Source organism: Mobula birostris, chromosome 14, assembly GCF_030028105.1.
Source record: "Mobula birostris isolate sMobBir1 chromosome 14, sMobBir1.hap1, whole genome shotgun sequence".
NCBI classification, from domain to species: Eukaryota; Metazoa; Chordata; class Chondrichthyes; order Myliobatiformes; family Myliobatidae; genus Mobula; species Mobula birostris.
Genome location: NC_092383.1, coordinates 95,193,604 through 95,221,077, shown reverse-complemented (window position 1 = coordinate 95,221,077; position 27,474 = coordinate 95,193,604). Strand labels below are relative to the sequence as shown.

The 27,474-nt window shown below is 48.0% G+C and overlaps 1 protein-coding gene across 2 annotated transcripts in view; it reads right to left on the bottom strand.

The window, feature by feature from the left end:
- LOC140210132 (P-selectin-like) overlaps nucleotides 1-26,249 on the bottom strand; it is a 42,420-nt gene extending 16,171 nt beyond the window's left edge. For both annotated transcript variants that reach the window (XM_072278997.1, XM_072278996.1), the window contains exons 1-9: nucleotides 26,158-26,249; nucleotides 21,709-21,885; nucleotides 20,956-21,132; nucleotides 16,495-16,671; nucleotides 15,742-15,918; nucleotides 11,282-11,457; nucleotides 10,529-10,705; nucleotides 6,068-6,244; nucleotides 5,315-5,491 (exon numbers count right to left, since the gene is read on the bottom strand). In XM_072278997.1, the coding sequence (XP_072135098.1) occupies nucleotides 11,348-11,457; nucleotides 15,742-15,918; nucleotides 16,495-16,671; nucleotides 20,956-21,132; nucleotides 21,709-21,883 (816 nt within the window). In that variant the 5' untranslated portion in view covers nucleotides 21,884-21,885; nucleotides 26,158-26,249 and the 3' untranslated portion in view covers nucleotides 5,315-5,491; nucleotides 6,068-6,244; nucleotides 10,529-10,705; nucleotides 11,282-11,347. The remainder of the gene's footprint in view (nucleotides 1-5,314; nucleotides 5,492-6,067; nucleotides 6,245-10,528; nucleotides 10,706-11,281; nucleotides 11,458-15,741; nucleotides 15,919-16,494; nucleotides 16,672-20,955; nucleotides 21,133-21,708; nucleotides 21,886-26,157) is intronic.
- Between the last annotated feature and the right edge of the window lie 1,225 nt (nucleotides 26,250-27,474).

Below are 27,474 nucleotides of genomic sequence, written 5' to 3'. Positions count from 1 at the left end.
GTGGAGGGAGTTCATTCAGATTGGAGGATTGTAACTAGTGTTGTCCCACAAAGACCTGTTCTGGGACCTCTACTTTTCGTGATTTTTATTAACGACCTGGATGTGGGGGTAGAAAGGTGGGTTGGCAAGTTTGCAGATGACACAAAGGTTGGTGGTGTTGTAGGTAGTGTAGAGGATTGTCAAAGATTGCAGAGAGACATTGATAGGATGCAGAAGTGGGCTGAGAAGTGGCAGATGGAGTTCAACCCGGAGAAGTGTGAGGTGGTACACTTTGGAAGGACAAACTCCAAGGCAGAGTACAAAGTAAATGGCAGGATACTTGGTAGTGTCGAGGAGCAGAGGGATCTGGGGGACCATGTCCACAGATCCATGAAAGTTGCCTCACAGGTGGATAGGGTAGTTAAGAAAGCATATGGGGTGTTAGCTTTCATAAGTCGAGGGATAGAGTTTAAGAGTCGCGATGTAATGATGCAGCTCTATAAAACTCTGGTTAGGCCACACTTGGAGTACTGTGTTCAGTTCTGGTCGCCTCACTATAAGAAGGATGTGGAAGCATTGGAAAGCGTACAGAGGAGATTTACCAGGATGCTGCCTGGTTTAGAGAATATGCATTATGATCAGAGATTAAGGAAGCTAGGGCTTTACTCTTTGGAGTGAAGGAGGATGAGAGGAGACCTGATAGAGGTGTACAAGATAATAAGAGGAATAGATAGAGTGGATAGCCAGCTCCTCTTCCCCAGAGCACCACTGCTCAATACAAGAGGACATGGCTTTAAGGTAAGGGGTGGGAAGTTCAAGGGGGATATGAGAGGAAGGTTTTTCACTCAGAGAGTGGTTGGTGCGTGGAATGCACTGCCTGAGTCAGTGGTGGAGGCAGATACACCAGTGAAGCTTAAGAGACTACTAGACAGGTAAATGGAGGAATTTAAGGTGGGGGCTTATATGGGAGGCAGGGTCTGAGTGTCAGCACAACATTGTGGGCCGAAGGGTCTGTACTGTGTTGTACTATTCTATGTTTTATGTTTATTACTGTAAAACCGAGAGTGGAACTGTCGTCACCAGTGGTTACAGGCAAGAGTGACGGGGGAGGTGAGACAAGTGACCGTCCTGACTGAGAACAAACAGATTTACGATGGTCACTTGGAGAGTTTATTCCAGCCGGTCACTCCCAGCGGTCACAGACAGTGGTCAGTCAGATACAGTGGATACCAGCGGTGATCATGAGGTGGATGCTCCTGTGAGGAGTGAGCTGGTTCTGACTGTGCTGTAGGTTTTCTATGTGAGGGAGATGCTACCCTGCAGGGACCCCTCCTGCACTCCACACTTCATTTGCTGGGTCTTTGGTGGGAGCTCCCATCGGTCTCTATGCAGTTAGTACCCCAGGGATTAGATGTTAAACTCTGAAAGGGACTTGGAGCACAGGAAAACTGTTTCGGTCATCAACGTATCTCCTTGACAATGTCAAAAGGCTCAGTAAGTCCAGTCAGGTCATGTTTATTGCCATTTAACTACATACATGTATTCTGTCAAACGAGACAACATTTCTCCGAACCAGGTTGTAAAGCACAGTACAGTACACACAATAACTTATGAAAGTACGGATAAAATCTACAGATGAATCCTGCATAAGTAAACAAACTAAAATATAAATTAAATATTGTAAGGTATTGAACAGATTAACCAGTCACAGTTTGAATGCGATGTGATAGGGAGTTCAGAAGCCCAGTGGCCTGGGGGAGAAACTGTTTCCCATCCTGTTTCCCAACCGTTCTTGTTTTTATGCATTACTCCTCCCTGATGTGGAAAGTCAAAAAGGGATGCTGGATGGATGTCTGGGATCCTTGATAATACTAAGGGCCCTGCATGCTCAGCGCTCCTGATAAATGCCGACAGATGGTAGGGGGACCCCTGTGATCCTCTCAGCCATTCTCACAGTCCTTTGTATGGACTTCCAGTCCGATGCTCAGCTGCTACATACCAGATAGAGATGCAATTTGGCAGGACTCTCTTAATGTTCAATGTCTCACCCACTACTTCAAAGCTTCAAAGTGTGTATACAGAACACAACCCTGAGATTGACCCTCCCGCAGGCAGTCACAAAACACAGAAATACCAAGCACAATGTTCCCTCTGAAGAGTGCGCCTGTGCGCACCCACACACCTTCTGCTACAGGGCACAAAGGAATTTAAACTGCGCACAAAGGGTTTGTCACCCTCTACCGCGATGGCATGTTGATCCTACACAATCACATTTCCTTTTCCAGTATCAGATGCAGATGGAGCTGACAGCGTGGAGTTTCTGATGAATTGTCTGCAGATTTTAGAACTGGTTTTTATTGAAGAAATTATTCACTGCGCACATGTTGTTGTCACTGGGCTAAAAAACACAGCACGCCCTGGCAGCACGGTAGCATAGCAGTTAGCATAGTGCTTTCCAGCGCCGGTGAATGGGGTTCAATTCTGCCGCTGTCTATAAGAAGTTTGTACATTCGCCCCACAACAGCGTGCATTTCCCCCAGTGCTCTGGTTTCCTCCCACACTCCAACAACATACGGGTCAGCGTTGGCGAGTTGTGGGCGCTGAAAACATGGCGACAATTGTGTGCTGCCTCCAGCACAATTCTCGGACGATGTTGTTCGTTGACTCAAACAACGCATTTCGCTGAACAATTCCATGTACAAACAAAAATAATCTTTGATACACTGCCAAGACCGGATGAAGAGCAACTAATTTACAGGTACAAGTACATAGATATCTAGTTACTAGTAGCCCGTCGAATGTTCCATCCACTTCAAACTTCCGAATTCCACTTCTCACATCTCTTCCATTTCACACATGTCAGCCTTAACCCTATCCTCCCCTTGCAATACCAGGGATAGGGTTACTCTTGTTCTCACCTACCACCCCATTAGCCTCCATGCCCTGCACATAATTCTCCATAACTGCTGCCATCTCTGACAGGATCCCACCACCAAGCACCTCTTTCCCTCCCCCACCCCCCAGCCCTCCCGACTTTCCACTTTCCACAGGGATTGCTCCCTACAGGACTCCCTCATGCATTCATGTCACCCACTGATCTCCCTTCTGGCACTTACCCTTGCAAGCAGAACAAGTGCCACACCTGCTCCTACACCTCCTCCCTCACTACCATTCAGGGCCTCAAACACTCCTTCCAGGTGAGGCAACACATCACCTGTGAGTCTGTTGGGGTCACCTACGGTATCCAGTGCTTCTGGTGTGGCCTCCTGTATATCAGTGAGACCCGACGTAGATTGGAAGACTGCTTCGCTGAACACCTACACTCCATCCACCAGAAAAAGCGGGATCTCCTTGTGGCCACCCATTTCAATTCTACTTCTGGTTCCCATTCTAACACGTCAGTCCATGGCCTCCTCTACCACCACAATGAGGCCACACTCAGGTTGGAGGAGCAATACCTTAGATTCCATCTGGGTAGCTTCCAAACTAATGACATGAAAATCAATTTCTTCTTCCAGTATAAAAATTTCCTAACCCCCTCCCCTTTTCTTCTTTTCTCCACTCTGGCTTCAAACTTCTGGTAATTGCCCCACCCCCTTCACCATTCACCATTTCTCTTTCCCTCTCTCTTCTATCCTTACCTGCCCATCACCTCCCTCTGGGTCTCCTCCTCCTTCCCTTTCTTCCATTGTCTTCTACTCTCTCCTATCAGGTTCCCCCTCCGCCAGTCCTTCATCTCTTTCACCAATCAGCTTCCCAGCTCTGTACTTCACCCCCTCCCCCTCTCCCGGTTTCACCAATCACCTACCACCTTGTACTTCTTGTTCATTTCTCTCCCGACCTCCCACCCCCACCTCTTACTCTGACTTCTCATCCTTTTTTTCTCAGGTCTGAAGAAGAGTCTCGGCCTGAAACGTCAACTGTTTGTTCCTTTCCATAGATGCTGCCTGAACTGCTGAGTTCCTCCAGCATTTTGTGTGTGTTGCCTGCAATGATTCAGGAACAGCTTCTTCCCCTCCATAATCAGATTCCTGAATGGTCACTGAACCCATCAACACTACTTCACTACTCTTCTTCCCTTTCCTTCTGCACTACTCACTTTATATATACAGTCTCTACACATACACATATTATGCATATATATTTCTTAATGTAATTCATATATTTTATTATGATGTATTGCAACGTACTGCTATTGAATAACAACAAATTTCATGACATATGCCAGTGATATTAACCCTGATTCTGATTGTGAATGTGTGAACATTAGTAACGAAGAAGCCAGTCTCTCAGGCTTTGGTCTGTTCCCCTCCAACTCTCTGCAACTCCAATGAAGAGCTGCTGTCTCCGTGGAGAAGGAACAGACCCCACTCACTGACTTCTCTTCTTCTGCATAGACACCTGTTCCACCCATGAGTGTGAGACTGGATCAGAGGATTCCCTGGTTCTGCCTGGAGCCTGGGAGCCGATGGCCAACGGGAGGTGGTGTGAGTGCCGGGAGAAAGAGACCATAAAACATAAGAAAACAAAATGCTGGAGGAACTCAGCAGGCCAGGCAGCACCTATGGAAATGAGTACAGTCGACATTTTGGGCTGACACTCTTCCTCACAACTGGGGAGAAAAGGTCTTTTATTCTCCAGTCCAGAGGAAGGGTCTTGGCCAAAACATCGACTATACTCGTTTCCATAGTTCTGCCTGGCCTGCTGAGTTCCTCCAGCATCTTGTGTGTGTTGCTTGGAATTTCAGCATCTTCAGACTTTCTGTTCTTTGTAATAAGACATAGGGTCATTTGCCCATTCAAATCTGCTCTGCCATTTCATCATAGTTGATTTATTGTCCCTCTCAACCCCATTCTCCCCATAACCTTTGACACCTTTACTAATCAAGAACATTTCAACCTGCACTTCAAACATGACTTGACCTCCACAACCTCTTGGGCAATGAATTCCACAGACAGGGACTTTGAATTCCATTCAAAGGGCCATCCTTACATTCAGAGGCTGTGCCCTCTGGTCCTGGACTCCCCACTATAGGCCTCATTCTGAGTGGCAGACCACAAGGATATAGAGAATTCACATTGGAAATCTGCATTCTCTGAGCTGCTGGCTTCATTACTTTTTTTTATTGGAAGAGATGTTCTTGGGGAAATTTGAAGACCGGCTGGCAGGAACCCTGTGAAAAATGAAATGAGCACTATCCCAGGACAATTGTGCAGGTAAACTCCAGAACACCACCCACCCACCCAGTGTGGACTGCCCACACCGATGCTTTCATCGACAGCATCCCACGCAGCCAGTGATCAGCTGCCAGCATTCAACACCTGGGCTACATCACCTGTACAGTTTGGAGGGGGGTGACTCCAGGCACCAGTACCCGTGCAGCGAATGGTCTCTTGACCAGTCAAGCTATGGCCCTCGTCACAGGAATAATTCGCCATGTATCCGTACAGCCACTCCTCTCCCTCAGTCACCGTGCCATGGCTGATCGTCGGTGGATGGTCACACTTTCTTACTGTAAAACAGAGAGTGGAACTGTCGTCACCAGTGGTTACAGGCAGGAGTGATCGGGGAGGTGAGGCAAGTGACCGTCCTGACTGAGATCAAACAGATTTACGATGGTCACTTGAAGAGTTTATTCTCAGTAGTACCTGACAGTTGTCACTCCCCAAGGTCAATTCCACCAATCACACTCAGTTATCCCTTCCAGCAGTCATTCCCGGTGGCAATTCCCAGATGTTAATCCCAGCAGACATTCCCAGAGGCCAATCCCCACAGTTACTCCCAGTGGTCACTTCTGATGGTCATGTCCAGCAATTACTGAGACAACTCTTGACATTCACTTTTGGTCCTGAGAAACTCAGGACACTCCTCAAAGCATCCTGTTCAGCCTCCGGGAGCCACTACAATCCCTCCCCACAACTCTCAGCAACTCCTGTCCATTGCCATTTTGACAAATGCCGGGATCAAGAAGGTCTAAGGGATTCGGACCGAACGTCAGCAAGTGGGATTAGCGTAGAGAGTCCGACAGTGGGCTTGGACCAGGTGTTCTACAGAAACCTTTCTTCCTGTACAAAGCCTTGACGATCACCTGTACAGATTGGAGGGGGATGACTCCAGTGCCCGGTGTCCGTGCAGTAAATGGTCTCTTGTCCGGTCAAGGTATAGCCCTCGTCGCACAAATAACTCGCCTCGGCCCCATACAGCCACTCCTCTCCCTCAGTCACCGTGCCATTGCTGATCGTCGGTGGATGGTCGCACTTCATTACTGTAAAACAGAGAGTGAAACTGTCGTCACCAGTGGTTACAGGCAGGAGTGACCGGGGAGGTGAGACAAGTAACCGTCCTGACTGAGAACAAACAGATTTATGATGGTCACTTGGAGAGTTTATTCCAGCCGGTCACTCCCAGCGGTCACAGACAGTGGTCAGTCAGATACAGTGGATACCAGCGGTGATCATGAGGTGGATGCTCCTGTGAGGAGTGAGCTGGTTCTGACTGTGCTGTAGGTTTTCTATGTGAGGGAGATGCTACCCTGCAGGGACCCCTCCTGCACTCCACACTTCATTTGCTGGGTCTTTGGTGGGAGCTCCCATTGGTCTCTATGCAGTTAGTGCCCCAGGGATTAGATGTTAAACTCTGAAAGGGACTTGGAGCACAGGAAAACTGTTTCGGTCATCAACGTATCTCCTTGACAATGTCAAAAGGCTCAGTAAGTCCAGTCAGGTCATGTTTATTGCCATTTAACTACATACATGTATTCTGTCAAACGAGACAACATTTCTCCGAACCAGGTTGTAAAGCACAGTACAGTACACACAATAACTTATGAAAGTACGGATAAAATCTACAGATGAATCCTGCATAAGTAAACAAACTAAAATATAAATTAAATATTGTAAGGTATTGAACAGATTAACCAGTCACAGTTTGAATGCGATGTGATAGGGAGTTCAGAAGCCCAGTGGCCTGGGGAAGAAACTGTTTCCCATCCTGTTTCCCAACCGTTCTTGTTTTTATGCATTACTCCTCCCTGATGTGGAAAGTCAAAAAGGGATGCTGGATGGATGTCTGGGATCCTTGATAATACTAAGGGCCCTGCATGCTCAGCGCACCTGATAAATGCCGACAGATGGTAGGGAGACCCCTGTGATCCTCTCAGCCATTCTCACAGTCCTTTGTATGGACTTCCAGTCCGATGCTCAGCTGCTACATACCAGATAGAGATGCAATTTGGCAGCACTCTCTTAATGTTCAATGTCTCACCCACTACTTCAAAGCTTCAAAGTGTGTATACAGAACACAACCCTGAGATTGACCCTCCCGCAGGCAGTCACAAAACACAGAAATACCAAGCACAATGTTCCCTCTGAAGAGTGCGCCTGTGCGCACCCACACACCTTCTGCTACAGGGCACAAAGGAATTTAAACTGCGCACAAAGGGTTTGTCACCCTCTACCGCGATGGCATGTTGATCCTACACAATCACATTTCCTTTTCCAGTATCAGATGCAGATGGAGCTGACAGCGTGGAGTTTCTGATGAATTGTCTGCAGATTTTAGAACTGGTTTTTATTGAAGAAATTATTCACTGCGCACATGTTGTTGTCACTGGGCTAAAAAACACAGCACGCCCTGGCAGCACGGTAGCATAGCAGTTAGCATAGTGCTTTCCAGCGCCGGTGAATGGGGTTCAATTCTGCCGCTGTCTATAAGAAGTTTGTACATTCGCCCCTCAACAGCGTGCATTTCCCCCAGTGCTCTGGTTTCCTCCCAAACTCCAACAACATACGGGTCAGCGTTGGCGAGTTGTGGGCGCTGAAAACATGGCGACAATTGTGTGCTGCCTCCAGCACAATTCTCGGACGATGTTGTTCGTTGACTCAAACAACGCATTTCGCTGAACAATTCCATGTACAAACAAAAATAATCTTTGATACACTGCCAAGACCGGATGAAGAGCAACTAATTTACAGGTACAAGTACATAGATATCTAGTTACTAGTAGCCCGTCGAATGTTCCATCCACTTCAAACTTCCGAATTCCACTTCTCACATTTCTTCCATTTCACACATGTCAGCCTTAACCCTATCCTCCCCTTGCAATACCAGGGATAGGGTTACTCTTGTTCTCACCTTACCACCCCATTAGCCTTCATGCCCTGCACATAATTCTCCATAACTGCTGCCATCTCTGACAGGATCCCACCACCAAGCACCTCTTTCCCTCCCCCACCCCCCAGCCCTCCCGACTTTCACCTTTCCACAGGGATTGCTCCCTACATGACTCCCTCATGCATTCATGTCACCCACTGATCTCCCTTCTGGCACTTACCCTTGCAAGCAGAACAAGTGCCACACCTGCTCCTACACCTCCTCCCTCACTACCATTCAGGGCCTCAAACACTCCTTCCAGGTGAGGCAACACATCACCTGTGAGTCTGTTGGGGTCACCTACGGTATCCAGTGCTTCTGGTGTGGCCTCCTGTATATCAGTGAGACCCGACGTAGATTGGAAGACTGCTTCGCTGAACACCTACACTCCATCCACCAGAAAAAGCGGGATCTCCTTGTGGCCACCCATTTCAATTCTACTTCTGGTTCCCATTCTAACATGTCAGTCCATGGCCACCTCTACCACCACAATGAGGCCACACTCAGGCTGGAGGAGCAATACTTTAGATTCCATCTGGGTAGCTTCCAAACTAATGACATGAAAATCAATTTCTTCTTCCAGTATAAAAATTTCCTAACCCCCTCCCCTTTTCTTCTTTTCTCCACTCTGGCTTCAAACTTCTGGTAATTGCCCCACCCCCTTCACCATTCACCATTTCTCTTTCCCTCTCTCTTCTATCCTTACCTGCCCATCACCTCCCTCTGGGTCTCCTCCTCCTTCCCTTTCTTCCATTGTCTTCTACTCTCTCCTATCAGGTTCCCCCTCCGCAGTCCTTCATCTCTTTCACCAATCAGCTTCCCAGCTCTGTACTTCACCCCCTCCCCCTCTCCCGGTTTCACCAATCACTACCACCTTGTACTTCTTGTTCATTTCTCTCCCGACCTCCCACCCCCACCTCTTACTCTGACTTCTCATCCTTTTTTTCTCAGGTCTGAAGAAGAGTCTCGGCCTGAAACGTCAACTGTTTGTTCCTTTCCATAGATGCTGCCTGAACTGCTGAGTTCCTCCAGCATTTTGTGTGTGTTGCCTGCAATGATTCAGGAACAGCTTCTTCCCCTCCATAATCAGATTCCTGAATGGTCACTGAACCCATCAACACTACTGTCACTACTCTTCTTCCCTTTCCTTCTGCACTACTCACTTTATATATACAGTCTCTACGCATACACATATTATGCATATATATTTCTTAATGTAATTCATATATTTTATTATGATGTATTGCAACGTACTGCTATTGAATAACAACAAATTTCATGACATATGCCAGTGATATTAACCCTGATTCTGATTGTGAATGTGTGAACATTAGTAACGAAGAAGCCAGTCTCTCAGGCTTTGGTCTGTTCCCCTCCAACTCTCTGCAACTCCAATGAAGAGCTGCTGTCTCCGTGGAGAAGGAACAGACCCCACTCACTGACTTCTCTTCTTCTGCATAGACACCTGTTCCACCCATGAGTGTGAGACTGGATCAGAGGATTCCCTGGTTCTGCCTGGAGCCTGGGAGCCGATGGCCAACGGGAGGTGGTGTGAGTGCCGGGAGAAAGAGACCATAAAACATAAGAAAACAAAATGCTGGAGGAACTCAGCAGGCCAGGCAGCACCTATGGAAATGAGTACAGTCGACATTTTGGGGCTGACACTCTTCCTCACAACTGGGGAGAAAAGGTCTTTTATTCTCCAGTCCAGAGGAAGGGTCTTGGCCAAAACATCGACTATACTCGTTTCCATAGTTCTGCCTGGCCTGCTGAGTTCCTCCAGCATCTTGTGTGTGTTGCTTGGAATTTCAGCATCTTCAGACTTTCTGTCTTTGTAATAAGACATAGGGTCATTTGCCCATTCAAATCTGCTCTGCCATTTCATCATAGTTGATTTATTGTCCCTCTCAACCCCATTCTCCCATAACCTTTGACACCTTTACTAATCAAGAACATTTCAACCTGCACTTCAAACATGACTTGACCTCCACAACCTCTTGGGCAATGAATTCCACAGACAGGGACTTTGAATTCCATTCAAAGGGCCATCCTTACATTCAGAGGCTGTGCCCTCTGGTCCTGGACTCCCCACTATAGGCCTCATTCTGAGTGGCAGACCACAAGGATATAGAGAATTCACATTGGAAATCTGCATTCTCTGAGCTGCTGGCTTCATTACTTTTTTTTATTGGAAGAGATGTTCTTGGGGAAATTTGAAGACCGGCTGGCAGGAACCCTGTGAAAAATGAAATGAGCACTATCCCAGGACAATTGTGCAGGTAAACTCCAGAACACCACCCACCCACCCAGTGTGGACTGCCCACACCGATGCTTTCATCGACAGCATCCCACGCAGCCAGTGATCAGCTGCCAGCATTCAACACCTGGGCTACATCACCTGTACAGTTTGGAGGGGGGGTGACTCCAGGCACCAGTACCCGTGCAGCGAATGGTCTCTTGACCAGTCAAGCTATGGCCCTCGTCACAGAATAATTCGCCATGTATCCGTACAGCCACTCCTCTCCCTCAGTCACCGTGCCATGGCTGATCGTCGGTGGATGGTCACACTTTCTTACTGTAAAACAGAGAGTGGAACTGTCGTCACCAGTGGTTACAGGCAGGAGTGATCGGGGAGGTGAGGCAAGTGACCGTCCTGACTGAGATCAAACAGATTTACGATGGTCACTTGAAGAGTTTATTCTCAGTAGTACCTGACAGTTGTCACTCCCCAAGGTCAATTCCACCAATCACACTCAGTTATCCCTTCCAGCAGTCATTCCCGGTGGCAATTCCCAGATGTTAATCCCAGCAGACATTCCCAGAGGCCAATCCCCACAGTTACTCCCAGTGGTCACTTCTGATGGTCATGTCCAGCAATTACTGAGACAACTCTTGACATTCACTTTTGGTCCTGAGAAACTCAGGACACTCCTCAAAGCATCCTGTTCAGCCTCCGGGAGCCACTACAATCCCTCCCCACAACTCTCAGCAACTCCTGTCCATTGCCATTTTGACAAATGCCGGGATCAAGAAGGTCTAAGGGATTCGGACCGAACGTCAGCAAGTGGGATTAGCGTAGAGAGTCCGACAGTGGGCTTGGACCAGGTGTTCTACAGAAACCTTTCTTCCTGTACAAAGCCTTGACGATCACCTGTACAGATTGGAGGGGGATGACTCCAGTGCCCGGTGTCCGTGCAGTAAATGGTCTCTTGTCCGGTCAAGGTATAGCCCTCGTCGCACAAATACTCGCCTCGGCCCCATACAGCCACTCCTCTCCCTCAGTCACCGTGCCATTGCTGATCGTCGGTGGATGGTCGCACTTCATTACTGTAAAACAGAGAGTGAAACTGTCGTCACCAGTGGTTACAGGCAGGAGTGACCGGGGAGGTGAGACAAGTAACCGTCCTGACTGAGAACAAACAGATTTATGATGGTCACTTGGAGAGTTTATTCCAGCCGGTCACTCCCAGCGGTCACAGACAGTGGTCAGTCAGATACAGTGGATACCAGCGGTGATCATGAGGTGGATGCTCCTGTGAGGAGTGAGCTGGTTCTGACTGTGCTGTAGGTTTTCTATGTGAGGGAGATGCTACCCTGCAGGGACCCCTCCTGCACTCCACACTTCATTTGCTGGGTCTTTGGTGGGAGCTCCCATTGGTCTCTATGCAGTTAGTGCCCCAGGGATTAGATGTTAAACTCTGAAAGGGACTTGGAGCACAGGAAAACTGTTTCGGTCATCAACGTATCTCCTTGACAATGTCAAAAGGCTCAGTAAGTCCAGTCAGGTCATGTTTATTGCCATTTAACTACATACATGTATTCTGTCAAACGAGACAACATTTCTCCGAACCAGGTTGTAAAGCACAGTACAGTACACACAATAACTTATGAAAGTACGGATAAAATCTACAGATGAATCCTGCATAAGTAAACAAACTAAAATATAAATTAAATATTGTAAGGTATTGAACAGATTAACCAGTCACAGTTTGAATGCGATGTGATAGGGAGTTCAGAAGCCCAGTGGCCTGGGGGAGAAACTGTTTCCCATCCTGTTTCCCAACCGTTCTTGTTTTTATGCATTACTCCTCCCTGATGTGGAAAGTCAAAAAGGGATGCTGGATGGATGTCTGGGATCCTTGATAATACTAAGGGCCCTGCATGCTCAGCGCACCTGATAAATGCCGACAGATGGTAGGGAGACCCCTGTGATCCTCTCAGCCATTCTCACAGTCCTTTGTATGGACTTCCAGTCCGATGCTCAGCTGCTACATACCAGATAGAGATGCAATTTGGCAGCACTCTCTTAATGTTCAATGTCTCACCCACTACTTCAAAGCTTCAAAGTGTGTATACAGAACACAACCCTGAGATTGACCCTCCCGCAGGCAGTCACAAAACACAGAAATACCAAGCACAATGTTCCCTCTGAAGAGTGCGCCTGTGCGCACCCACACACCTTCTGCTACAGGGCACAAAGGAATTTAAACTGCGCACAAAGGGTTTGTCACCCTCTACCGCGATGGCATGTTGATCCTACACAATCACATTTCCTTTTCCAGTATCAGATGCAGATGGAGCTGACAGCGTGGAGTTTCTGATGAATTGTCTGCAGATTTTAGAACTGGTTTTTATTGAAGAAATTATTCACTGCGCACATGTTGTTGTCACTGGGCTAAAAAACACAGCACGCCCTGGCAGCACGGTAGCATAGCAGTTAGCATAGTGCTTTCCAGCGCCGGTGAATGGGGTTCAATTCTGCCGCTGTCTATAAGAAGTTTGTACATTCGCCCCTCAACAGCGTGCATTTCCCCCAGTGCTCTGGTTTCCTCCCAAACTCCAACAACATACGGGTCAGCGTTGGCGAGTTGTGGGCGCTGAAAACATGGCGACAATTGTGTGCTGCCTCCAGCACAATTCTCGGACGATGTTGTTCGTTGACTCAAACAACGCATTTCGCTGAACAATTCCATGTACAAACAAAAATAATCTTTGATACACTGCCAAGACCGGATGAAGAGCAACTAATTTACAGGTACAAGTACATAGATATCTAGTTACTAGTAGCCCGTCGAATGTTCCATCCACTTCAAACTTCCGAATTCCACTTCTCACATTTCTTCCATTTCACACATGTCAGCCTTAACCCTATCCTCCCCTTGCAATACCAGGGATAGGGTTACTCTTGTTCTCACCTACCACCCCATTAGCCTTCATGCCCTGCACATAATTCTCCATAACTGCTGCCATCTCTGACAGGATCCCACCACCAAGCACATCTTTCCCTCCCCCACCGCCCAGCCCTCCCGACTTTCCACTTTCCACAGGGATTGCTCCCTACATGACTCCCTCATGCATTCATGTCACCCACTGATCTCCCTTCTGGCACTTACCCTTGCAAGCAGAACAAGTGCCACACCTGCTCCTACACCTCCTCCCTCACTACCATTCAGGGCCTCAAACACTCCTTCCAGGTGAGGCAACACATCACCTGTGAGTCTGTTGGGGTCACCTACGGTATCCAGTGCTTCTGGTGTGGCCTCCTGTATATCAGTGAGACCCGACGTAGATTGGAAGACTGCTTCGCTGAACACCTACACTCCATCCACCAGAAAAAGCGGGATCTCCTAGTGGCCACCCATTTCAATTCTACTTCTGGTTCCCATTCTAACATGTCAGTCCATGGCCACCTCTACCACCACAATGAGGCCACACTCAGGCTGGAGGAGCAATACTTTAGATTCCATCTGGGTAGCTTCCAAACTAATGACATGAAAATCAATTTCTTCTTCCAGTATAAAAATTTCCTAACCCCCTCCCCTTTTCTTCTTTTCTCCACTCTGGCTTCAAACTTCTGGTAATTGCTCCACCCCCTTCACCATTCACCATTTCTCTTTCCCTCTCTCTTCTATCCTTACCTGCCCATCACCTCCCTCTGGGTCTCCTCCTCCTTCCCTTTCTTCCATTGTCTTCTACTCTCTCCTATCAGGTTCCCCCTCCGCCAGTCCTTCATCTCTTTCACCAATCAACTTCCCAGCTCTGTACTTCACCCCTCCCCCTCTCCCGGTTTCACCAATCACCTACCACCTTGTACTTCTTGTTCATTTCTCTCCCGACCTCCCACCCCCACCTCTTACTCTGACTTCTCATCCTTTTTTTCTCAGGTCTGAAGAAGAGTCTCGGCCTGAAACGTCAACTGTTTGTTCCTTTCCATAGATGCTGCCTGAACTGCTGAGTTCCTCCAGCATTTTGTGTGTGTTGCCTGCAATGATTCAGGAACAGCTTCTTCCCCTCCATAATCAGATTCCTGAATGGTCACTGAACCCATCAACACTACTTCACTACTCTTCTTCCCTTTCCTTCTGCACTACTCACTTTATATATACAGTCTCTACGCATACACATATTATGCATATATATTTCTTAATGTAATTCATATATTTTATTATGATGTATTGCAACGTACTGCTATTGAATAACAACAAATTTCATGACATATGCCAGTGATATTAACCCTGATTCTGATTGTGAATGTGTGAACATTAGTAACGAAGAAGCCAGTCTCTCAGGCTTTGGTCTGTTCCCCTCCAACTCTCTGCAACTCCAATGAAGAGCTGCTGTCTCCGTGGAGAAGGAACAGACCCCACTCACTGACTTCTCTTCTTCTGCATAGACACCTGTTCCACCCATGAGTGTGAGACTGGATCAGAGGATTCCCTGGTTCTGCCTGGAGCCTGGGAGCCGATGGCCAACGGGAGGTGGTGTGAGTGCCGGGAGAAAGAGACCATAAAACATAAGAAAACAAAATGCTGGAGGAACTCAGCAGGCCAGGCAGCACCTATGGAAATGAGTACAGTCGACATTTTGGGCTGACACTCTTCCTCACAACTGGGGAGAAAAGGTCTTTTATTCTCCAGTCCAGAGGAAGGGTCTTGGCCAAAACATCGACTATACTCGTTTCCATAGTTCTGCCTGGCCTGCTGAGTTCCTCCAGCATCTTGTGTGTGTTGCTTGGAATTTCAGCATCTTCAGACTTTCTGTTCTTTGTAATAAGACATAGGGTCATTTGCCCATTCAAATCTGCTCTGCCATTTCATCATAGTTGATTTATTGTCCCTCTCAACCCCATTCTCCCCATAACCTTTGACACCTTTACTAATCAAGAACATTTCAACCTGCACTTCAAACATGACTTGACCTCCACAACCTCTTGGGCAATGAATTCCACAGACAGGGACTTTGAATTCCATTCAAAGGGCCATCCTTACATTCAGAGGCTGTGCCCTCTGGTCCTGGACTCCCCACTATAGGTCTCATTCTGAGTGGCAGACCACAAGGATATAGAGAATTCACATTGGAAATCTGCATTCTCTGAGCTGCTGGCTTCATTACTTTTTTTTATTGGAAGAGATGTTCTTGGGGAAATTTGAAGACCGGCTGGCAGGAACCCTGTGAAAAATGAAATGAGCACTATCCCAGGACAATTGTGCAGGTAAACTCCAGAACACCACCCACCCACCCAGTGTGGACTGCCCACACCGATGCTTTCATCGACAGCATCCCACGCAGCCAGTGATCAGCTGCCAGCATTCAACACCTGGGCTACATCACCTGTACAGTTTGGAGGGGGGTGACTCCAGGCACCAGTACCCGTGCAGCGAATGGTCTCTTGACCAGTCAAGCTATGGCCCTCGTCACAGGAATAATTCGCCATGTATCCGTACAGCCACTCCTCTCCCTCAGTCACCGTGCCATGGCTGATCGTCGGTGGATGGTCACACTTTCTTACTGTAAAACAGAGAGTGGAACTGTCGTCACCAGTGGTTACAGGCAGGAGTGATCGGGGAGGTGAGGCAAGTGACCGTCCTGACTGAGATCAAACAGATTTACAATGGTCACTTGAAGAGTTTATTCTCAGTAGTACCTGACAGTTGTCACTCCCCAAGGTCAATTCCACCAATCACACTCAGTTATCCCTTCCAGCAGTCATTCCCGGTGGCAATTCCCAGATGTTAATCCCAGCAGACATTCCCAGAGGCCAATCCCCACAGTTACTCCCAGTGGTCACTTCTGATGGTCATGTCCAGCAATTACTGAGACAACTCTTGACATTCACTTTTGGTCCTGAGAAACTCAGGACACTCCTCAAAGCATCCTGTTCAGCCTCCGGGAGCCACTACAATCCCTCCCCACAACTCTCAGCAACTCCTGTCCATTGCCATTTTGACAAATGCCGGGATCAAGAAGGTCTAAGGGATTCGGACCGAACGTCAGCAAGTGGGATTAGCGTAGAGAGTCCGACAGTGGGCTTGGACCAGGTGTTCTACAGAAACCTTTCTTCCTGTACAAAGCCTTGACGATCACCTGTACAGATTGGAGGGGGATGACTCCAGTGCCCGGTGTCCGTGCAGTAAATGGTCTCTTGTCCGGTCAAGGTATAGCCCTCGTCGCACAAATAACTCGCCTCGGCCCCATACAGCCACTCCTCTCCCTCAGTCACCGTGCCATTGCTGATCGTCGGTGGATGGTCGCACTTCATTACTGTAAAACAGAGAGTGAAACTGTCGTCACCAGTGGTTACAGGCAGGAGTGACCGGGGAGGTGAGTCAAGTAACCGTCCTGACTGAGAACAAACAGATTTATGATGGTCACTTGGAGAGTTTATTCCAGCCGGTCACTCCCAGCGGTCACAGACAGTGGTCAGTCAGATACAGTGGATACCAGCGGTGATCATGAGGTGGATGCTCCTGTGAGGAGTGAGCTGGTTCTGACTGTGCTGTAGGTTTTCTATGTGAGGGAGATGCTACCCTGCAGGGACCCCTCCTGCACTCCACACTTCATTTGCTGGGTCTTTGGTGGGAGCTCCCATTGGTCTCTATGCAGTTAGTGCCCCAGGGATTAGATGTTAAACTCTGAAAGGGACTTGGAGCACAGGAAAACTGTTTCGGTCATCAACGTATCTCCTTGACAATGTCAAAAGGCTCAGTAAGTCCAGTCAGGTCATGTTTATTGCCATTTAACTACATACATGTATTCTGTCAAACGAGACAACATTTCTCCGAACCAGGTTGTAAAGCACAGTACAGTACACACAATAACTTATGAAAGTACGGATAAAATCTACAGATGAATCCTGCATAAGTAAACAAACTAAAATATAAATTAAATATTGTAAGGTATTGAACAGATTAACCAGTCACAGTTTGAATGCGATGTGATAGGGAGTTCAGAAGCCCAGTGGCCTGGGGAAGAAACTGTTTCCCATCCTGTTTCCCAACCGTTCTTGTTTTTATGCATTACTCCTCCCTGATGTGGAAAGTCAAAAAGGGATGCTGGATGGATGTCTGGGATCCTTGATAATACTAAGGGCCCTGCATGCTCAGCGCACCTGATAAATGCCGACAGATGGTAGGGAGACCCCTGTGATCCTCTCAGCCATTCTCACAGTCCTTTGTATGGACTTCCAGTCCGATGCTCAGCTGCTACATACCAGATAGAGATGCAATTTGGCAGCACTCTCTTAATGTTCAATGTCTCACCCACTACTTCAAAGCTTCAAAGTGTGTATACAGAACACAACCCTGAGATTGACCCTCCCGCAGGCAGTCACAAAACACAGAAATACCAAGCACAATGTTCCCTCTGAAGAGTGCGCCTGTGCGCACCCACACACCTTCTGCTACAGGGCACAAAGGAATTTAAACTGCGCACAAAGGGTTTGTCACCCTCTACCGCGATGGCATGTTGATCCTACACAATCACATTTCCTTTTCCAGTATCAGATGCAGATGGAGCTGACAGCGTGGAGTTTCTGATGAATTGTCTGCAGATTTTAGAACTGGTTTTTATTGAAGAAATTATTCACTGCGCACATGTTGTTGTCACTGGGCTAAAAAACACAGCACGCCCTGGCAGCACGGTAGCATAGCAGTTAGCATAGTGCTTTCCAGCGCCGGTGAATGGGGTTCAATTCTGCCGCTGTCTATAAGAAGTTTGTACATTCGCCCCTCAACAGCGTGCATTTCCCCCAGTGCTCTGGTTTCCTCCCAAACTCCAACAACATACGGGTCAGCGTTGGCGAGTTGTGGGCGCTGAAAACATGGCGACAATTGTGTGCTGCCTCCAGCACAATTCTCGGACGATGTTGTTCGTTGACTCAAACAACGCATTTCGCTGAACAATTCCATGTACAAACAAAAATAATCTTTGATACACTGCCAAGACCGGATGAAGAGCAACTAATTTACAGGTACAAGTACATAGATATCTAGTTACTAGTAGCCCGTCGAATGTTCCATCCACTTCAAACTTCCGAATTCCACTTCTCACATTTCTTCCATTTCACACATGTCAGCCTTAACCCTATCCTCCCCTTGCAATACCAGGGATAGGGTTACTCTTGTTCTCACCTACCACCCCATTAGCCTTCATGCCCTGCACATAATTCTCCATAACTGCTGCCATCTCTGACAGGATCCCACCACCAAGCACCTCTTTCCCTCCCCCACCCCCCAGCCCTCCCGACTTTCACCTTTCCACAGGGATTGCTCCCTACATGACTCCCTCATGCATTCATGTCACCCACTGATCTCCCTTCTGGCACTTACCCTTGCAAGCAGAACAAGTGCCACACCTGCTCCTACACCTCCTCCCTCACTACCATTCAGGGCCTCAAACACTCCTTCCAGGTGAGGCAACACATCACCTGTGAGTCTGTTGGGGTCACCTACGGTATCCAGTGCTTCTGGTGTGGCCTCCTGTATATCAGTGAGACCCGACGTAGATTGGAAGACTGCTTCGCTGAACACCTACACTCCATCCACCAGAAAAAGCGGGATCTCCTTGTGGCCACCCATTTCAATTCTACTTCTGGTTCCCATTCTAACATGTCAGTCCATGGCCACCTCTACCACCACAATGAGGCCACACTCAGGCTGGAGGAGCAATACTTTAGATTCCATCTGGGTAGCTTCCAAACTAATGACATGAAAATCAATTTCTTCTTCCAGTATAAAAATTTCCTAACCCCCTCCCCTTTTCTTCTTTTCTCCACTCTGGCTTCAAACTTCTGGTAATTGCTCCACCCCCTTCACCATTCACCATTTCTCTTTCCCTCTCTCTTCTATCCTTACCTGCCCATCACCTCCCTCTGGGTCTCCTCCTCCTTCCCTTTCTTCCATTGTCTTCTACTCTCTCCTATCAGGTTCCCCCTCCGCCAGTCCTTCATCTCTTTCACCAATCAACTTCCCAGCTCTGTACTTCACCCCTCCCCCTCTCCCGGTTTCACCAATCACCTACCACCTTGTACTTCTTGTTCATTTCTCTCCCGACCTCCCACCCCCACCTCTTACTCTGACTTCTCATCCTTTTTTTCTCAGGTCTGAAGAAGAGTCTCGGCCTGAAACGTCAACTGTTTGTTCCTTTCCATAGATGCTGCCTGAACTGCTGAGTTCCTCCAGCATTTTGTGTGTGTTGCCTGCAATGATTCAGGAACAGCTTCTTCCCCTCCATAATCAGATTCCTGAATGGTCACTGAACCCATCAACACTACTTCACTACTCTTCTTCCCTTTCCTTCTGCACTACTCACTTTATATATACAGTCTCTACGCATACACATATTATGCATATATATTTCTTAATGTAATTCATATATTTTATTATGATGTATTGCAACGTACTGCTATTGAATAACAACAAATTTCATGACATATGCCAGTGATATTAACCCTGATTCTGATTGTGAATGTGTGAACATTAGTAACGAAGAAGCCAGTCTCTCAGGCTTTGGTCTGTTCCCCTCCAACTCTCTGCAACTCCAATGAAGAGCTGCTGTCTCCGTGGAGAAGGAACAGACCCCACTCACTGACTTCTCTTCTTCTGCATAGACACCTGTTCCACCCATGAGTGTGAGACTGGATCAGAGGATTCCCTGGTTCTGCCTGGAGCCTGGGAGCCGATGGCCAACGGGAGGTGGTGTGAGTGCCGGGAGAAAGAGACCATAAAACATAAGAAAACAAAATGCTGGAGGAACTCAGCAGGCCAGGCAGCACCTATGGAAATGAGTACAGTCGACATTTTGGGCTGACACTCTTCCTCACAACTGGGGAGAAAAGGTCTTTTATTCTCCAGTCCAGAGGAAGGGTCTTGGCCAAAACATCGACTATACTCGTTTCCATAGTTCTGCCTGGCCTGCTGAGTTCCTCCAGCATCTTGTGTGTGTTGCTTGGAATTTCAGCATCTTCAGACTTTCTGTTCTTTGTAATAAGACATAGGGTCATTTGCCCATTCAAATCTGCTCTGCCATTTCATCATAGTTGATTTATTGTCCCTCTCAACCCCATTCTCCCCATAACCTTTGACACCTTTACTAATCAAGAACATTTCAACCTGCACTTCAAACATGACTTGACCTCCACAACCTCTTGGGCAATGAATTCCACAGACAGGGACTTTGAATTCCATTCAAAGGGCCATCCTTACATTCAGAGGCTGTGCCCTCTGGTCCTGGACTCCCCACTATAGGCCTCATTCTGAGTGGCAGACCACAAGGATATAGAGAATTCACATTGGAAATCTGCATTCTCTGAGCTGCTGGCTTCATTACTTTTTTTTATTGGAAGAGATGTTCTTGGGGAAATTTGAAGACCGGCTGGCAGGAACCCTGTGAAAAATGAAATGAGCACTATCCCAGGACAATTGTGCAGGTAAACTCCAGAACACCACCCACCCACCCAGTGTGGACTGCCCACACCGATGCTTTCATCGACAGCATCCCACGCAGCCAGTGATCAGCTGCCAGCATTCAACACCTGGGCTACATCACCTGTACAGTTTGGAGGGGGGTGACTCCAGGCACCAGTACCCGTGCAGCGAATGGTCTCTTGACCAGTCAAGCTATGGCCCTCGTCACAGGAATAATTCGCCATGTATCCGTACAGCCACTCCTCTCCCTCAGTCACCGTGCCATGGCTGATCGTCGGTGGATGGTCACACTTTCTTACTGTAAAACAGAGAGTGGAACTGTCGTCACCAGTGGTTACAGGCAGGAGTGATCGGGGAGGTGAGGCAAGTGACCGTCCTGACTGAGATCAAACAGATTTACGATGGTCACTTGAAGAGTTTATTCTCAGTAGTACCTGACAGTTGTCACTCCCCAAGGTCAATTCCACCAATCACACTCAGTTATCCCTTCCAGCAGTCATTCCCGGTGGCAATTCCCAGATGTTAATCCCAGCAGACATTCCCAGAGGCCAATCCCCACAGTTACTCCCAGTGGTCACTTCTGATGGTCATGTCCAGCAATTACTGAGACAACTCTTGACATTCACTTTTGGTCCTGAGAAACTCAGGACACTCCTCAAAGCATCCTGTTCAGCCTCCGGGAGCCACTACAATCCCTCCCCACAACTCTCAGCAACTCCTGTCCATTGCCATTTTGACAAATGCCGGGATCAAGAAGGTCTAAGGGATTCGGACCGAACGTCAGCAAGTGGGATTAGCGTAGAGAGTCCGACAGTGGGCTTGGACCAGGTGTTCTACAGAAACCTTTCTTCCTGTACAAAGCCTTGACGATCACCTGTACAGATTGGAGGGGGATGACTCCAGTGCCCGGTGTCCGTGCAGTAAATGGTCTCTTGTCCGGTCAAGGTATAGCCCTCGTCGCACAAATAACTCGCCTCGGCCCCATACAGCCACTCCTCTCCCTCAGTCACCGTGCCATTGCTGATCGTCGGTGGATGGTCGCACTTCATTACTGTAAAACAGAGAGTGAAACTGTCGTCACCAGTGGTTACAGGCAGGAGTGACCGGGGAGGTGAGACAAGTAACCGTCCTGACTGAGAACAAACAGATTTATGATGGTCACTTGGAGAGTTTATTCCAGCCGGTCACTCCCAGCGGTCACAGACAGTGGTCAGTCAGATACAGTGGATACCAGCGGTGATCATGAGGTGGATGCTCCTGTGAGGAGTGAGCTGGTTCTGACTGTGCTGTAGGTTTTCTATGTGAGGGAGATGCTACCCTGCAGGGACCCCTCCTGCACTCCACACTTCATTTGCTGGGTCTTTGGTGGGAGCTCCCATTGGTCTCTATGCAGTTAGTGCCCCAGGGATTAGATGTTAAACTCTGAAAGGGACTTGGAGCACAGGAAAACTGTTTCGGTCATCAACGTATCTCCTTGACAATGTCAAAAGGCTCAGTAAGTCCAGTCAGGTCATGTTTATTGCCATTTAACTACATACATGTATTCTGTCAAACGAGACAACATTTCTCCGAACCAGGTTGTAAAGCACAGTACAGTACACACAATAACTTATGAAAGTACGGATAAAATCTACAGATGAATCCTGCATAAGTAAACAAACTAAAATATAAATTAAATATTGTAAGGTATTGAACAGATTAACCAGTCACAGTTTGAATGCGATGTGATAGGGAGTTCAGAAGCCCAGTGGCCTGGGGGAGAAACTGTTTCCCATCCTGTTTCCCAACCGTTCTTGTTTTTATGCATTACTCCTCCCTGATGTGGAAAGTCAAAAAGGGATGCTGGATGGATGTCTGGGATCCTTGATAATACTAAGGGCCCTGCATGCTCAGCGCACCTGATAAATGCCGACAGATGGTAGGGAGACCCCTGTGATCCTCTCAGCCATTCTCACAGTCCTTTGTATGGACTTCCAGTCCGATGCTCAGCTGCTACATACCAGATAGAGATGCAATTTGGCAGCACTCTCTTAATGTTCAATGTCTCACCCACTACTTCAAAGCTTCAAAGTGTGTATACAGAACACAACCCTGAGATTGACCCTCCCGCAGGCAGTCACAAAACACAGAAATACCAAGCACAATGTTCCCTCTGAAGAGTGCGCCTGTGCGCACCCACACACCTTCTGCTACAGGGCACAAAGGAATTTAAACTGCGCACAAAGGGTTTGTCACCCTCTACCGCGATGGCATGTTGATCCTACACAATCACATTTCCTTTTCCAGTATCAGATGCAGATGGAGCTGACAGCGTGGAGTTTCTGATGAATTGTCTGCAGATTTTAGAACTGGTTTTTATTGAAGAAATTATTCACTGCGCACATGTTGTTGTCACTGGGCTAAAAAACACAGCACGCCCTGGCAGCACGGTAGCATAGCAGTTAGCATAGTGCTTTCCAGCGCCGGTGAATGGGGTTCAATTCTGCCGCTGTCTATAAGAAGTTTGTACATTCGCCCCTCAACAGCGTGCATTTCCCCCAGTGCTCTGGTTTCCTCCCAAACTCCAACAACATACGGGTCAGCGTTGGCGAGTTGTGGGCGCTGAAAACATGGCGACAATTGTGTGCTGCCTCCAGCACAATTCTCGGACGATGTTGTTCGTTGACTCAAACAACGCATTTCGCTGAACAATTCCATGTACAAACAAAAATAATCTTTGATACACTGCCAAGACCGGATGAAGAGCAACTAATTTACAGGTACAAGTACATAGATATCTAGTTACTAGTAGCCCGTCGAATGTTCCATCCACTTCAAACTTCCGAATTCCACTTCTCACATTTCTTCCATTTCACACATGTCAGCCTTAACCCTATCCTCCCCTTGCAATACCAGGGATAGGGTTACTCTTGTTCTCACCTACCACCCCATTAGCCTTCATGCCCTGCACATAATTCTCCATAACTGCTGCCATCTCTGACAGGATCCCACCACCAAGCACATCTTTCCCTCCCCCACCGCCCAGCCCTCCCGACTTTCCACTTTCCACAGGGATTGCTCCCTACATGACTCCCTCATGCATTCATGTCACCCACTGATCTCCCTTCTGGCACTTACCCTTGCAAGCAGAACAAGTGCCACACCTGCTCCTACACCTCCTCCCTCACTACCATTCAGGGCCTCAAACACTCCTTCCAGGTGAGGCAACACATCACCTGTGAGTCTGTTGGGGTCACCTGACGGTATCCAGTGCTTCTGGTGTGGCCTCCTGTATATCAGTGAGACCCGACGTAGATTGGAAGACTGCTTCGCTGAACACCTACACTCCATCCACCAGAAAAAGCGGGATCTCCTAGTGGCCACCCCATTTCAATTCTACTTCTGGTTCCCATTCTAACATGTCAGTCCATGCCACCTCTACCACCACAATGAGGCCACACTCAGGCTGGAGAGCAATACTTTAGATTCCATCTGGGTAGCTTCCAAACTAATGACATGAAATCAATTTCTTCTTCCAGTATAAAAATTTCCTAACCCCCTCCCCTTTTCTTCTTTCTCCACTCTGGCTTCAAACTTCTGGTAATTGCTCCACCCCCTTCACCATTCACCATTTCTCTTTCCCTCTCTCTTCTATCCTTACCTGCCCCATCACCTCCCTCTGGGTCTCCTCCTCCTTCCCTTTCTTCCATTGTCTTCTACTCTCTCCTATCAGGTTCCCCCTCCGCCAGTCCTTCATCTCTTTCACCAATCAACTTCCCAGCTCTGTACTTCACCCCTCCCCCTCTCCCGGTTTCACCAATCACCTACCACCTTGTACTTCTGTTCATTTCTCTCCCGACCTCCCACCCCCACCTCTTACTCTGACTTCTCATCCTTTTTTTCTCAGGTCTGAAGAAGAGTCTCGGCCTGAAACGTCAACTGTTTGTTCCTTTCCATAGATGCTGCCTGAACTGCTGAGTTCCTCCAGCATTTTGTGTGTGTTGCCTGCAATGATTCAGGAACAGCTTCTTCCCCTCCATAATCAGATTCCTGAATGGTCACTGAACCCATCAACACTACTTCACTACTCTTCTTCCCTTTCCTTCTGCACTACTCACTTTATATATACAGTCTCTACGCATACACAAGTTATGCATATAAATTTCTTAATGTAATTCATATATTTTATTATGATGTATTGCAACGTACTGCTATTGATAACAACAAATTTCATGACATATGCCAGTGATATTAACCCCTGATTCTGATTGTGAATGTGTGAACATTAGTAACGAAGAAGCCAGTCTCTCAGCTTTGGTCTGTTCCCTCCAACTCTCTGCAACTCCAATGAAGAGCTGCTGTCTCCGTGGAGAAGGAACAGACCCACTCACTGACTTCTCTTCTTCTGCATAGACACCTGTTCCACCCATGAGTGTGAGGACTGGATCAGAGGAGTCCCTGGTTCTGCCTGGAGCCTGGGAGCCGATGGCCAACGTGAGGTGGTGTGAGTGCCGGGAGAAAGAGACCATAAAACATAAGAAAACAAAATGCTGAGGAACTCAGCAGGCCAGGCAGCACCTATGAAATGAGTACAGTCGACATTTGGGCTGACACTCTTCCTCACAACGGGGAGAAAAAGGTCTTTTATTCTCCAGTCCAGAGGAAGGGGTCTTGGCCAAAACAACGACTATACTCGTTTCATAGTTCTGCCTGGCCTGCTGAGTTCCTCCAGCATCTTGTGTGTGTTGCTTGGAATTTCAGCATCTTCAGACTTTCTGTTCTTTGTAATAAGACATAGGGTCATTTGCCCTTCAAATCTGCTCTGCCATTTCATCATAGTTGATTTATTGTCCCTCTCAACCCATTCTCCCCATAACCTTTGACACCTTTACTAATCAAAGAACATTTCAACCTGCACTTCAAACATGACTTGACCTCCACAACCTCTTGGGCAATGAATTCCACAGACAGGGACTTTGAATTCCATTCAAAGGGCCATCCTTACATTCAGAGGCTGTGCCTCTGGTCCTGGACTCCCCACTATAGGTCTCATTCTGAGTGGCAGACCACAAGATATAGAGAATTCACTTGGAAATCTGCATTCTCTGAGCTGCTGGCTTCATTACTTTTTTTTATTGGAAGAGATGTTCTTGGGGAAATTTGAAGACCGGCTGGCAGGAACCCTGTGAAAAATGAAATGAGCACTATCCCAGGACAATTGTGCAGGTAAACTCCAGAACACCACCCACCCACCAGTGTGGACTGCCCACACCGATGCTTTCATCGACAGCATCCCACGCAGCCAGTGATCAGCTGCCAGCATTCAACACCTGGGCTACATCACCTGTACAGTTTGGAGGGGGGTGACTCCAGGCACCAGTACCGTGCAGCGAATGGTCTCTTGACCAGTCAAGCTATGGCCTCGTCACAGGAATAATTCGCCATGTATCCGTAAGCCACTCCTCTCCCTCAGTCACCGTGCCATGGCTGATCGTCGGTGGATGGTCACACTTTCTTACTGTAAAACAGAGAGTGGAACTGTCGTCACAGTGGTTACGGAGGCAGAGTGATCGGGGAGTGTGAGCAAGTGACCGTCCTGACTGAGATCAAACAGATTTACGATGGTCACTTGAAGAGTTTATTCTCAGTAGTACCTGACAGTTGTCACTCCCCAAGGTCAATTCCACCAATCACACTCAGTTATCCCTTCCAGCAGTCATTCCGGTGGCAATTCCCAGATGTTAATCCCAGCAGACATTCCCAGAGGCCAATCCCCACAGTTACTCCCAGTGTCACTTCTGATGGTCATGTCCAGCAATTACTGAGACAACTCTGACATTCACTTTTGGTCCTGAGAAACTCAGGACACTCCTCAAAGCATCCTGTTCAGCCTCCGGGAGCCACTACAATCCCTCCCCACAACTCTCAGCAACTCCTGTCCATTGCCATTTTGACAAATGCCGGGATCAAGAAGTCTAAGGGATTCGGACCGAACGTCAGCAAGTGGATTAGCGTAGAGAGTCCGACAGTGGGCTTGGACCAGGTGTTCTACAGAAACCTTTCTTCCTGTAGCAAACGCTTGACGATCACCTGTACAGATTGGAGGGGATGACTCCAGTGCCCGGTGTCCGTGCAGTAAATGGTCTCTTGTCCGTCAAGGTATAGCCCTCGTCGCACAAATAACTCGCCCTCGGCCCCATACAGCCACTCCTCTCCCTCAGTCACCGTGCCATTGCTGATCGTCGGTGGATGGTCCGCACTTCATTACTGTAAAACAGAGAGTGAAACTGTCGTCACCAGTGGTTACAGGCAGGAGTACCGGGGAGGTGAGACAAGTAACCGTCCTGACTGAGAACAAACAGATTTATGATGGTCACTTGGAGAGTTTATTCCAGCCGGTCACTCCCAGCGGTCACAGACAGTGGTCAGTCAGATACAGTGGATACCAGTGGTGGATCATGAGGTGGATGCTCCTGTGAGGAGTGAGCTGGTTCTGACTGTGCTGTAGGTTTTCTATGTGAGGGAGATGCTACCCTGCAGGGACCCCTCCTGCACTCCACACTTCATTTGCTGGTTCTTTGGTGGGAGCTCCCATGTCTCTATGCAGTTAGTGCCCCAGGGATTAGATGTTAAACTCTGAAAGGGACTTGGAGCACAGGAA